Below are 14,879 nucleotides of genomic sequence, written 5' to 3'. Positions count from 1 at the left end.
ACCTAGTTCATCCAGACACACATGACGAGATCAACAACAAAGAAAAATTAAAAAAATATTGTTGTTTTAATATATATATATATATATATATATATATATATAACGTACGTGTCCGAGTCAGCTTGCGCATACCTCAACTAATTCTATGAACCCTAAAATTAACGATCATGTAAGTTTTCAGTGGTCCTGAGATTTATGAGACTGGAATCAGTGATTTATAAAAAATAAATTTAAAACCTAATTAGTTAAGTTATATTTTTTAGGATTTAAATAAAAATATTGATATGATGACTAAGTAATTGAAGTTTTTTTTCCAGAACACTCCCCTAACTGTGTATGACAACTATGTTTAAATAGTTTGAAAGATAACCCTTTAATTTTATCATCCTTCATATTTAGAACTGAACGGAGAAGGAAGAGGGCACAAGTTCAAAAACAAATTTATTCTTGTGAGTAACAGAGCATTGAAGATGAATCGATCAGATAAACTTAACAAAACGCATTACCTTTTGTAAGTATATCAACGTTTCCATCATTTTCATGTATATGAACCTATCAAAGCATAACAAGATGTATATCAAAGAATTCAAGCAGTATATCAAAGTATTGTTAATTTTGGTTTATTCTATTATTATTCTAATAGCTTTAAACTTATAAATTATAATGATAAAGATTGAGTTAAAGATATGATGATAAAAAAGCACTATAGATTTTTGTTTTGTACATGCATGGAAGACGTAACATTCATATAGAATTCAAAAAACAATCTATAATCACTTTGTCAATATGTAAAACTAAATATGTAGCTACCACATCATGTGTTTGTCATTTCATATGGCTAAAAATATTATTAAATGAATTGTGAATGCCATAAGAGAAGCTTATTGAAATTTATGTGGACAAATCACCAGTTATTGCATTAGTAAATAATCCAGTATTTCATGATAAAAGTAAACATATTGACATAAGATTTCATTACCCTACAAGATTGCATTGCAAACAGGGAAGTTGAAGTCAAGTATGTGAAGATATAAGACCAAGTTGTGGATATATTCACAAAGTCATCCAAATATAATGTTTTTATCAAGATGATCAGAAATGTGTTGGGGGTTATGAAGAAATAAAGTTTGAGGGGGATCTTGAAAATAAACTACATTTCGGCTCTGAAAATCAGAGGAACCAATCTACCGGTCAACTGGTTAGAATAAATTAAATCAATTAATTGGTTCAGAAACAGTCAACCGGTTTAGTTAGTAGTATACAATTCATGTCCAGATTAAGATTTTCTTATATTAGTTTAAGTTCTTGATTGTCTAAGATTTTATACCTATAAAAAAGCTTGTAATTTTAGCTTTATGAATAAGCAAAAGAGAGAGAGAGAGAGAGAGAGAGAGAGAGAGAGAGAATAAATAATAAAACTTAGAAAGAAACACTTAATAAAAAAATATATCTTCCTCTCAATTTTTTTTTGTTCTTAAATTTTTAACTTTGCATTATTGTTTTAATCTTCTACCACACTTATCTTTCTTCGGGCAATCCTTCCATTCTTAATTAGCCCATCATAAATTTCAATCAACAAATGACTTCGGTATGATATATTCAAGGCTTAATCATCTTGTAAATGAATTAACTCACACTTCTTTGTCTAACTCATATCCTGTTAGCGAATAATATAAATCATATTTTAGGACCTCATCTAAAAGTTTAACATATTAGGTTGAGATGATTCTTTGACATGGTATCAGAGCCTTGATGACCAAGCGGTTACGAGTTCAAACCTACCATCCTCATTTATGTAATAAAAATTAAACACAAGGTAATGTGAATCTGTGCAAGTTTTAAGTCCAAATGGCTTTCACTTGAAGGGGTATGTTAGAGAATACTATAAATTATTTCTTGAGACCTCACCTTATATCTTAAACTTTTAGATTAAATTGGTTCTTTGACAAATTCTCACTGAAAGTTCTAGTCTTATTGTTTTGACGGTTAAGATGGGTTCAAACAAGATTCACCAAAACTCCCCCAATATTGTTTTTAAAAGAATTTGTCACTTTGATAGCCCCGGGGGGTCCATGAAATCTTTTATTAAAACAATAATGTTTTATTATTTTTCTTTGATTGTGGATCATGTTCAATCAACCAGGTCACAAAAATCTAAAAAGCAGAAAACTTTGATTTAAATAAAAACATAGTCGAGTCAAGCTTCTAATCTTGAAGTTCTCGGATCTATCCACACAGGTCAGGGAGAGTTTATCACGTATGATTGCTCATAAAGTCACATGAAAGGGGATCCTATCACGGTGGGGGGGGTTCCTAGAAAATCTTTTATTAAAACAATAATGTTTTATTATTTTTCTTTGATTGTGGATCATGTTCAATCAACCAGGTTACTAAAACCTAAAAAGCAGAAAACTTTGATTTAAATAAAAACATAGCCGAGTCAAGCTTTTGATCTTGAAGTTCTCGAATATATCCACACAGGTCAGGCAGAGTTTATCATGTATGATTGCTCATGAAGTCACATGAAAGGGGATCCTATCACAGTGGAGGGAGGGTGACCTAGAAAATCTTTTATTAAAACAATAATGTTTTATTATTTTTCTTTGATTGTGGATCATGTTCAATTAACTAGGTCACTAAAACTTAAAAAGCAGAAAACTTTAATTTAAATAAAAACATAGCCGAGTCAAGCTTCTGATCTTGAAGTTCTTGGATCAATTCACACAAGTTAGGCAGAGTTTATCACATATGATTGCTCATGAAGTTACATGAAAGGGATCCTACCGCGGTGGAGTGATGGATCCCACGTTTTTATGCGAATAGGGCAGTACCGCCCAAAAGTTTCTCAACATAAACATTTACTGAACCAAACACTAGAATCATCAACTCATGACACAACAAATCAAATACAAGAGCAATAAATCTCAACAATCACCAAAAACAAAACAAAAATGGAAGGAAGAACATACATCCACATTATACACAACAATCTCTCATGCTCGAAATGGAGCCTCACTCATAAGCAACAACAAAATATCACCCTGCAAGTCAATGCAACCAAACAACATGTCACCTTCATTAAAACATAATCAAGAAAAACAAAGTAAATTTAAGGCAAAAAAAAATACATAGGTTTCTTAATTAATTCGTTTGAAACCAGGTTCCAATCTACTAGAAAGAACAACAACAACAGGTTATCCATTACCAGTTAAACACATTAAAGCTTTTCATATTATTAAAGCTGTTTACACTATCATCCTTGTTTATAATCAAGAAATCAACAAAAAAAAAGGAAAAATGTCAGTAGCTAATTAAATATAAATCTTTTCGAAGAGAGGAAAAAGAAGAGAAACCAAGAGTGATGAATTGAGTGAGAGTGTCTTTGATCTTCATAGATTTGATTAAATTTGCGTTCTTTGCTATCATCACCCTATGTTTTTTCTCCTTCTCTATCTCTCTCTGTGATTTTCTTTTGTGAAACTGAAACTGGGATTCTTGGGTTTTGCACGTACATAGAAATAGTGAGCAAAGATGGCAGTTCAAAATTCATATTTATATAGTCCCTATTATTTTTATATTTAGTCAAATCAATCCCTTTTCTTTTATATTAAGTCAATTCTAGATTAATTTTTTTGAAACCTGGTTTAGGCAAGGAGGAGAGGCCAAGTTAGCTAGATTCTAAATCGACCTCCTAAGTTATACGGATTTAATAAATACAAAATAAATATCATATTTTATTATTTAAATGAACAGCAAATCTTAAAAAGACAACGTTTTTAGTAAAGTAGAAGGTCGTCTTAGAAAGACCTAATACTTAATCTATACATTCTTTGTATATTTAAATTCAGTGAAATAAAATCCTCTAATTTATATTGAATAAAATCAACCCTTTACTCCTAATTTGAAGTGATTTAATCCCATTAATTAAATTAAATAACTAATTAATAATGCAGTAATTAACAGTTTATTTGTGAGTGGTTTGATTGAAAAAAATGGTTTTTTCTTTTAAATTATTGTGTGGAGGTTCATTTAAATGGACTTTAGCTTCACTAACTTTGTAGATATTTTGTAAATATTTTGTTGCTAAGAGGGAATTGTAGCAAAATCATTGCATGATTGCTTTTTCCCGTTTCTATGGCGTCAATGATGAATCTTGTACCGCACACATATTGGATATGTTTCCACCTATTCTGATGTTTTTCTATGCCTTTTCTTGTTGCAGCAAGGCAATAGTCAGTCTTAGATACGCAGGCCTCGTCTCTGCCTGTGCTTCCAACTCGAGTCAGAATCATTGCATGGCCAGTTGATCAGTTCAAGAAAAGCGAAGTGCTGGGAACTCACCCTAGTCCAACTCGCCTATCTTACGCAGAGGATGCTTTTCTGTAAAACAAGAGGCAACATCAGATTATATTTAGCTCTCCAATTTAGCTCCTAAAGGAGAAATCCTGCCAGCTGGGTATCATGCAAGCAAGTCAAGCAAGCAAAAGATACCTTTCATTTATAGTTTATATTTTTATTTGCATGATTTCTGGTGAAACAAGTGAGGTTGACTTGCTTGCTCTGAAAGTTGATAGTTTATATTTTCCTAATTACTTCCATCCGTTTTTCATTGGATCATTCCATCACCTGCTTGTAGATGGAAACACATTGTTATAGATGTTTTTAGAGGATAAACAAGGTATTTTGTGAGATAAGCTGGAAGTGTAGTCTAGCTGATGCTGGTTTAGATGTTTACCTAATCTTTTTCCACTTAGTTTTCTCCGGGTTCCCCTTTGATGCATTTTCTGCCTACAGGTGTTAGATTGTTTTCGATCCGTGTTGCATTTGAAGAAACTTCTGTGCATTTCATGCTTTCCTGTTCCATACTTTATTACTGCTCTTCATTCTCTCCTGTTTCTTTTCTGTTTGCCTGATTCGTTACTTGCTTATTATCCACATGCAGAGATCGTGTTGAGGCTGCCAAAAGTTGTTCAGTGAAGATCTTTGGACAGGAATCCCAGTAGGGGCTTCAGTTTTTTGGCAGAAAACCTCTGATCTGTACAACTATATCATAATAGTGCCGGAGTAAACTCTTTAAACTGTTGCTTAGAGATGATTAGTACTAGCTAAAACTGGAAGTTTTCTTTCCCCCTCCTCCTGATGAAAAAATTCGAAGAAAACGTAGTGTCATCCTATGTACAGGAATATCAAATACGATATCATTTTTCGAATGTCTTAAATGAAATTTCACCCATGCATTGGTTATATCCTTCTGCTACTATAATATTCATGATACGAACACTTCAAGTAAGAAATAAAGCAACCAATGCACATCAATCTGTTCTTGGTTGTGCTTGGAGACAATTTTTCTTGAAGTAGAAGAGACATAAACAGATACGATAAAAAGAACATGCTCCTCTATCTTTCTTGTTTTATGTCTGGAATCAAACATGTACGTTTTTATCTTTTTGTTGTGGGATACTAATCAAATACACCTTCAGGGGATTCATGTCATGACATGGGTGACATGCCCCGGCGTAAACTGAAGTCGTGATTGTCTTTCCTCGATGAATATCGAATTACAGCTTCTCTCAACTTCTCAAGTAATTCTCTGTTTTACGTTAGATATCAAGTGTATTAAACACATTCCCATCTACGTTGCTAATTTGGTCCCTTGTTGAATGACGTGGAAGAGCTAGAATTGTTTACCTTTCTGCAAACCCTATAGTGAAGCCCTAGGAGAGTCCATTTACCATTTTACCTATCTCAGGACTGGTTTTGTGATTTCTCAATTGCTTACAGAATGCCCTACCTAAGATTGCTTGCTCATGACAGAAGACTTCTCTCATGTTCCCAATGCTCAAGTTTCTATGGAAACAGTAGGGGGCATTTGATAATATTTTAAAGCATATAATTGCATAACTCTATCAGCCACATGAGATTGATGCAGACAATGTAAAATTAAAGACGATAGAAAAATGGTACAGCGGAGAAAATGTGTGGCTGATTATATTTAGCTCCTGAAGGAGAAATAATCCCTCTGGGTTTGAAGGTAGATAACAAACAACAAAAAGGTACCCTTAAGTTATAGCAAGAGGAGTGTCATTCTAGTCTAATTTAAATGATTTTCGCTTCCAGCCTTCTTCGTCTTCTTCGTCATCATATACCTAGCTTTCAGCTCAGCTTTTCTCCGAAGAGTTTGTTCTCATCAAGACTAGTAACTCTTTAAACTGTGTAGTGTTGTTGAATTGTATCAATGTCCAATCCCTTCAGCTTCACCACTGATTCAACATGCCCCTTGAGGGTGTTTAGCTCCCTCAGCCTGTAAAAACCATCCTTCATGAGTATCAAGGTACTAACAAAAGATCGTAGAAAAACAAAAGCTTTTTCGTTCCCCATTCATTGAATATGAAACATAAGGAATACGGTTGCTTACCTTGCCATCTCAGCCCTCCGCTTGGCTTGCTCGGCGATCTCAGAAAGCTCCCTGTAACTATTCTTTTCAGAAAACATATTGTGGGAGGTCTCAGGAGGTTGAAGGCCGTGGAGGGTCCTCTGAGCTGTGGCCCACTGAGCTTCTCTCTCTTCTTTGCCGTAGTCTTTCTTTGTAGTAAAGGCAGTCTGTTACAAGAAGATAGCGAGTGAGCAAATAAGAAAGACACCGAGGCAGAGAAACAGACTCAGACTCAGGATTTTGTTATGAAAAAATATACCTTGTTCTCCAAGAGATTATCCCAAGCCTTCCCACTCAAAATGTAGCGGATTGCGAATTTGAGGATATCAAGCGGCACATATGTCACCACGCTAAATAGCCAGATTACTCCAGCCCATCCCCAGCCACACCCCTCAATACGTGCAAAACCCCAATTTGCATAGACCGCTATCAATGTTGCGACCTGTCATTCAAGAATGGTTCAAGGCAATGCGTTAGGTTTTGCTAATAATCTGATCTGATTATCATTGGCAGAAGGTTAATAAAGCACGTTACCATGCTTTAAAAAACATGAAGCAGGCCATAACAAAGTAAGCCTGGTAGGGATGGTTGTTTAACAAATAGTGATAAAGCCGATAGAATAAATCCTTACCAGCTGAGCAGCTACAAATGCACCAAGGAGAAGGAATCCAGGACGTTCAACAAAAGACCAGCTGCGAGATCTTGTGACAAAAATAAGTGCCTGGCTCACGATACTCACTTGTAAATACAAGGCTGCCATCATTTCCTCATCGTTTTTTCTCAGTGACCTGACACCAAACTTATCCTGCATAACCGAAAATGTATAAATACATAAAAACCTGAATAAACAAAACCACAAACCGATAGTGAGATTGAGGAGTATTCTTACTGAAAAGAAGTCGGTGTCTTTCATAATCCAGAAGAATAATACTGTCATCAGTGCCATGTAACCTCCAAGCACAATGCCAGTACTAAATATCTCTTTAAGTTTCCAACTATCGGGCTGTGGGGATGGCTTCACTCGATCCTTTGATATTGTCATGATAGTTCCTAGACGTTTGATGATAAACAAAGTCAGAATTGTTCTCAAGATAATTCAGTTAAATAAAAACTTGCATTAAGAGAATGATGCAAATATACAGAAGAGTAAACTCAAGATCTCACCATCATTTAGAATAGCAATAATCAAAACCATGAATGGAGCGAAGTCAAACTTCCATATCAGGGCAATAAACATGAAGCCAAACTGCCATTTTGAGAAGAAATAGAACAAGAACTTGAATCAGTGTCTCAGATTGATAATAGTAGGATAACTTCACATGTAATTTGGTACTTACGACAATACGAATGGTAATTGAAACTGCATATATCTGCCAAAGAGAATGACCAGATCAGAGATAGTTAGACTCTCACAAATTCTACTCCTTTGAACACAGAAATAAAACAAGCAGAAAATGTAACGAACAGTGTAATTCTTCATCCTTTGGAATATAGCCCTGCTGGTCAGCACTGCACTTATAATAACACTAAGTCCTGGTTCAGTGAGGACAATGTCAGAAGCACTTCTGGCAGCATCAGTTGCATCAGCAACAGCAATTCCAATATCTGCCTTCTTCAGAGCAGGGGCATCATTAACACCATCTCCTGTCATTCCACAGATGTGCTTCCTCTCCTGTAGCCTCTTCACAATTTCATATTTGTGTTCTGTAAAAAATATATAAAAAAAAGTGTTAAGACTAAGAAACATGATAAAAAGTAATCAAAATCCTAAAAAATAATCATCAATAAAAAAATAAAGTCGGTAAAAAACAATGCTAAAATTGGTGTGGGGAGAGGGGGCTGAAAATGCACAATCTTTGAGAGAGAGAGTGAGAGAGAAACATTGATTATAAGGCAGCTGAAGTCACCTGGAAAAACTCCAGCAAATCCATCGGCCTTTTCAATCAACTCATCCACAGGGAGAGCTGCAATAGAAGCATCTTTGTCTTGGCCGAGCAATGCAGAAGAGGGATACATGTTTGTTCCCATTCCAAGCCTCCTGCCAGTTTCCTTGCCAATTGCAAGCTGATCCCCTGGACATTGAGGAAACAACAAACAAAATCTAAGAAATCGCATCAGAGCAAATTTCCAAGGGAGATTGAAACAAAATTTACCAGTAATCATCTTAACGTTAACACCAAGGTGGAGAGCTCTTCTGATGGTTTCAGCACTGTCATGCCTGGGAGGATCAAACAAAGGCAACAAACCAACTAGCTGCCATGGTGCACCTGCAGCATCTTTTGATTTCTCAGGTACTTCCTGCATACATTTCATTAAATGAAAGAAATAATAAGATCGGGTTTATTTGAATAGCACAGTGACAAGATGTAGATAAACACTAAATTGCAGACCTGTTTTGCAACACCTAAAGACCTAAGTCCGCGTTCAGCAAACTTGTCAATCACAGAATGAACCTTCTTCTTAACATCTTCCTTGCAATTGCACAGAGCTAATATCTGCATAGAAACATAAAATAGGGAATGAGCAGGTGGTTATTACTCTGAATGCTGATCCCTGAATTAGTAAAAGGAAAAGCATCTTACCTGCTCGGGGGCACCCTTGCTAGCCCGGTGCCAGTTTCCATCAGAATCAATGTAGGTCAGAGCAGTCCTCTTGTCCACAGGGTTGAATGGAAGGAAATGAACCTCTCTGATCCCAGCTCGTGCCTGCCAAACAATGAAAATTATAACTGTTAAGTCCTGATTTTTTGTGCAGCCTCAGATATAGAGAACTCGGAGAAGACTGCATTGAAATGGCTGTACCTCCTTCGGGTCTGCAAGCATCCCTACAATCGCAGCATCAATAGCATCCTGATTTTCAGTCCTTGAAGCTCTTGCTGCAAGAAGCATAACATGCTCCTTCTCCACACCCTTTGCAAACACTTCAATCAAGCTCCTATCAACAGTAAGCTTGTTCAGAGTTAGAGTCCCAGTTTTGTCACTGCAAAGAACATCCATTCCTGCCATTTCCTCGATGGCAGTCATTCTCTTGGTAATAGCACCCTGTTGAGAAAGTCTGTGGGAACCAATAGCCATGGTGACAGATAAAACAGTAGGCATAGCAATAGGAATTCCTCCAATCAAGAGAACCAGCATGTTGTCAATTCCATCTCTGTACTTGCGATGTTGTATAGGGTACATCACTATAAGCTCGGCGATTATTCCAACAGCAATTGAGCAAATACAGAAATTACCAATGGCAGTAAGAACTTTCTGGAAATGTCCAACTTGATTGGTGCTGTCCACAAGATGGGCAGCCTTACCGAAAAAGGTGTGCACACCAGTGGCAATCACAACTGCTTCAATTTCACCTTGTTTACATGTTGAGCCAGAAAACACTTCATCAGAAGGGTTCTTGGTGACAGGAAGTGACTCCCCAGTAAGGGCAGATTGATCAATCTTTAAAGGATCACCCTCGAGAAGACGAGCATCAGCTGGAACGATGTCTCCCAATTTAATGCTGATAATGTCTCCTGGAACCAAGATTGAAGCATCTTGCTCGCTCCATCGGCCATCTCTCAGAACCTGAATTTTTTTCAACATAAATGATTAATAATCTTGCAGTAGTTGCAAGAACTAAAGTATAGAGCAAGAACTTGTGAAGTTCAGTCATCACCTTAGTCTTAGGAGCAAGACCAGCCATGAGAGCTGCTGCTGCATTACCAGCATTGTTTTCCTCTATGAAACTAATAGTGGAGTTAATCACCAGCAACACAACAATCCCAACAAAATCCTGCCAATCTGGAGGTCTTCCATCACCATTAGCCAAGGCTATGGCCATCAATGCAGCAGCTTCCATGACCCATGACAATGGATTCCACATAAACCCCAGAAACTTGAGAATCTTGCTCTCCTGCCCATCAAACACCGAACCTCAAATTTAGCAGAAAACTCAGTAGAATCAAATAGCTAACACTCTTATTAATATGTTCTTCCATTTTTTTGTTCAATAATGAGTAAAAGGTTACAAAAACTGACCTTTTTCTCTTCTAGTTTGTTTGGTCCAAACACTTGAAGCCTGCTGGCTCCTTCGTCTGCCGACAGACCTTCTCTTGTGCATTTCAGCTGCTCAAACACTTCCTCCATGGGAATCCTCTCCTGCAAAGAAAACAACATTAACTACTAAGATACAAGAAAATCTTTCCATGATTATCATGAACCCAACTCAAAATGACACACCATATACCTTCTTACAGTAGTTTACTACAACGTTATTGGTCCTGACAAAATCATACCATCACAAAATCTAACTGACAAGAGTACATACAGTATCTCATACCTAAAGTTTGGCCAACTATTGTCCATTTTTTTATATCTTTAATAAAATTAAACCATTTTTTTTTTTGGATTTGGGAACTTGGATTGCCAATTGGAAACAAGATTTGTCTAGCTACATCTTGTATAACAATTTCTTGAGTGAAAAATCATAATGGAAATAAAATAATAAACCCAAAATTTTTCACAAGCTGGCAACCAAAACTGTGGTGTGTAAACATGTGCAGCAGATAACATATCAGCTTGAGCTGAGGTTACACCATGGTCAAACATTTGGTCTTCAAAATTAAAAAATTTCAACCACCTTGCTTACACTAAAAGTCCAAACATTATATTAAAAAAAAAATTCTTTCTGCTCAATAAGCTAACACCAAAAAGGGACAACAACTGTAAAGTACAAAATCCATATTGCTCAAATTATACAGATCATTATTAATAAATAAAAAAATCATATTTTGTTTGTGTTAAAAAAAAAGTTTGTGATTAGGTTAAAAAGAAAGAATCAACCACAGAAAAAACCCTAAAATTATTATGTTTGCCTCAAATACAAACACTATTCATAAAGTTCTTTAAATGGTAATTAAATCAAATTTAAACCACTGCAATACACGCGCCAAATATGTTTTTTGTTATCTAAAAACACAAAAACAAAATTATTATGTTTGCGTCAAATATAAACACTAAAACATTATCTTAAATTTTTTATTATTTTATCAAAATAAAATTATCTGAGAAAAATAAATAAATGGATTTGCTCCAGTGTTATTTTATCCCTACAATACCTGAACCAATCCGGGTTTAAACAGCTTTAATTCAAAGTTAAAAATATGATAAATAAATCAAAATTATCCTTATTATTATAAAAAAAATATTTAATTCAAAGATAAAAATATGATAAATTCATAAAAATTATCCTTATTATTATAAAAGAAAATTGAAAAGACAATCCATGTCATCATTTAAGGCAAAACCTCACGTGAAGATGGAGTGAAAAAAAACCCTTGGAGTTTCCAGAAGACAACGTTTAATATTTATGGTAATATTTTATTTATTTAAAGTTTGGCTGATTTTGTTGATATATATAAAAGTCAAAATTATCGCCGAAATTAATGACCTGCAAATAAGGTAAGTCTTCGACTTGATTAGATATTTTTTTTCTTAACGTAACTGAAAATTCAAAATAAAATTATTTTATTTATTTAGTTGCCTTTTCCAAGACGTAATAATAAATTTTTTAAAAGAAAAATCGAACTTGAGATTAGAATTGTGGTCTATAATTAAGGTAAAAATCAAAGTAAATAAAAAAGATAATAATTTCAAGGTGAAAAAAATTAATCACAACATACAAGATCGAAGATTGATTTTTAGAGAACTCAAAAACTAAAGAAAAAATCAGTATTTAAGTACGAACAGAAGAATGATTCCGTATAGTTTTTCGAAAAATCTCGTAAAGAAAACAGAGTGATAATTTTCTCAGGAACCAAACACATGCATATATATATATACAAATATATATATAGAGAGAGAGAGAGAGAGAGGGATAGTTCGATAGATAATGGTAGACATGATGATTTCATTGCTTTCACTTTCTCAGCAACCAAACACGAATGCAAACAAAAAAAGGGTGAAGAAGAGGAAGAAAAGAGTACATACCAGATCAACAGACTCATTTTTGATCTCTTCAAGACTGATGCCGCCCTTGCTGGACATGGTTTAGCCTTGCTAGAGAAAACCCTCGAAATATAAACAAAATTCAAGAGAAAACTACAGAATCATAGTAATATTAGCTAAAGGGGGGGTGAATGGAGAATTTAGAGGGAGAAAAGCTGAGAGTTTTCTGAAGAAGAAGAAGAAGAAGGCGAGAGGTAGGGGGGTAGCTTGAGCTAGAATTTATACAGAGGTGGGGGGCTTACGTGGCAGGGAGATTTGTGGGATTTGCAGTAGAGAGATGCCACGCGCGGGTCTTGAGACACGAGTGGGTGTTGGAATTTAATAGGGTTTCTCGACTCCCTATCTGGCAAGATTTGACCCGCCCGAGTTGATCCCTCCCCCCGCCATTTTCTATTTGTAATGGCCAATGGGCATGCCCTCCCACAAAATATTTCAACTCAAATTGAGGTGGTTATCAATTTTCGATTAATTGAATGTTGACGGAAAGGAAATAAAATGAAAGTTTGATTTGTACTGCAATACGAGATTTTAATTAGCAAAATTTTTAAATATTAAAAAATTCATGATATTATCCTTTTGGATAAGATATGGATTGGTCGAGATTCATAAAAAAATCAAGAAAAATTTTTATATGTATAACTCATTAAAAAAAATAAATTATCCTGATTTAATATTTAATATTTAGATCTCCGCTTAATAGAATATTATTCAAAATAAATGAAAAAATATTCCTTTTGAAAAGTTGTTCAATGACAAGAATTATTGTAAATATTAGTTGGAATATCAAGTCAGGTTTGGAATTGTCAATTGGATACTAAAAAATAATAAAAAGGTAACATCAATACCAAGAACAATAACGAAATTATTCTAAATTAAATAATTAAAAATTAAATTTTCAAGATCTATAAACACATTTTTTATTGGGAAAGTGTTTTAAATTATGACTATAGTAAGAATTAGTCAGACACTCAAACTAGCTATATATTCAACATGAAAAATAAAATTGATCGAAGGTCTAATCATGCACGACTCCATTTTTTTTTATTTTTGTTGATTATGTTGGCTAGTGTTGAATATATCAATGCTCTTGAGATAAATAATAGTTTAAAATTAAAAACAAAGATATAAAATTTTAAAATAATCCAATTCCCAAGTAAAATCAATAAGTATTTGATCTTAGTGATTGTCTGTGCCATGATCATTGACTTACCATTCATCTAAGACGGCATGAATAATAAGTTTTTATAATTTTAATTGGAATTTATTTTTTAATTTATAATTTAAATAAAAATATATATTTTTATTTATAAAAGATATTTAAAGTAAAAAAATCCATAAAATTATTATTTTATGTAAAATGATTAACCGATTAACACTTTAAAAACACACTATATTTAAATATTGTTGTTATGAAGCGCCTCAATTAAAAAAATCCAAGCTTTTGTCCCCTTGAAAACCCTAATTTAATTTAATTAATTCATTTCCCAGGGCTGTGTTCTCATGTCCCCGAAACCACCGTAAGTTTCCAACACCAAGAGTTATTATTGGCAAAATTGTTAAACCGGTTCGGCTGACGGTTTGATATGAAAATCTTAGGATTTGAGACCTAATCTCCGTTGGATTTCTAGTAATTAAATCAATCAGATAATTTATTAACCTGGCAAGGATTTGAGAGATATTGTTAACTCCATCTAATCCAGTTTAAACCCTGCCATGTCAACACTAAATAATTCATTGTGATGGCAATAAAAATAATTCATCCGATAATCCACGAGCTTACAGTTTTTTCCGAGATAGTTAGTTGTCTAACAATTATCAATAACGAGAGATCTTAGAGATAAGGCTGATTTCTTAATTGTTTTCTGGGATTCCGAAAACCTTTTTGATTTGTTTCAAGTACAATGTTGTATCTTCACCGTACGTTTGTTTCATGGGATCAAAGGTTGTTGGGACTTTTCAAAGTGATTAATTGAATGTAATTTGATCTTTCATGCTAGAATCTCGGCAGGAAAACTGGGGGAGTGTTTGTTAGGAGTCAAAATTCTCTGTTTGTTACTAATCAAATGGTGTTTGTTAAACAGAATTTTATAATAATTGAGTTGATTTAATTAGTTAGGTTTTCAGTTCCAAGATTAATTTATTTTTATTTCTGGCTTTAATTATAGACGATGGTGATGTAATTTCATTCTAAAGAGTATTTTGATAAATTAAAATAAATTTGGTCTTTGAAATTTGGGGCTAGTTTTTTATCCCCAATTTAAAACCAGTATTATTTTTATTTTTCATTATAAAAAAACATTTAAATTAACTTGTTAAACTTACAAACCTGACCTGATATAAAATAATTTTAATTTATAAAAATAAATCTGATTTTTTAAATACAGGACTAGTTTTTTTATCCCTATCTAAAAACCATTATTTGTTTTTTTATTTTTCTTAAAAAAAACCCTACAACCTTGTAA

General features: G+C 34.0%; 1 protein-coding gene across 1 annotated transcript; it reads right to left on the bottom strand.

Moving 5' to 3' along the window:
* Positions 1-5,961: 5,961 nt before the first annotated feature.
* LOC133688520 (plasma membrane ATPase 4-like) lies at positions 5,962-12,612 on the bottom strand. Its single transcript, XM_062108017.1, has 16 exons — positions 12,400-12,612; positions 10,450-10,569; positions 10,088-10,324; positions 9,235-9,996; positions 9,016-9,138; positions 8,824-8,928; positions 8,587-8,731; positions 8,341-8,505; positions 7,899-8,137; positions 7,771-7,803; positions 7,598-7,679; positions 7,323-7,483; positions 7,065-7,238; positions 6,693-6,875; positions 6,416-6,600; positions 5,962-6,301 (listed from the first exon to the last, which is right to left on the bottom strand). Exons 1-16 carry the CDS (start codon positions 12,454-12,456, stop codon positions 6,205-6,207), a joined length of 2,868 nt encoding a protein of 955 aa, XP_061964001.1. The 5' UTR covers positions 12,457-12,612; the 3' UTR covers positions 5,962-6,204.
* Positions 12,613-14,879: the final 2,267 nt, after the last annotated feature.

This window comes from Populus nigra, chromosome 3 (assembly GCF_951802175.1).
Source record: "Populus nigra chromosome 3, ddPopNigr1.1, whole genome shotgun sequence".
Classification (NCBI taxonomy): domain Eukaryota; kingdom Viridiplantae; phylum Streptophyta; class Magnoliopsida; order Malpighiales; family Salicaceae; genus Populus; species Populus nigra.
Note: the sequence above shows the minus strand (reverse complement) of the source record. Positions and strands in the feature narration are given on the sequence as shown.

Excerpts from the sequence above, each read along its gene's own strand:
- LOC133688520 (XM_062108017.1), bottom strand. The coding sequence starts at position 12,456 with ATGTCCAGCAAGGGCGGCATCAGTCTTGAAGAGATCAAAAATGAGTCT. Across the intron at positions 6,876-7,064 it reads CATTTGTAGCTGCTCAGCTG|GTCGCAACATTGATAGCGGT; the intron begins GTAAGGATTTAT and ends CTTGAATGACAG. Across the intron at positions 6,601-6,692 it reads ATAATCTCTTGGAGAACAAG|ACTGCCTTTACTACAAAGAA; the intron begins GTATATTTTTTC and ends TTCTTGTAACAG.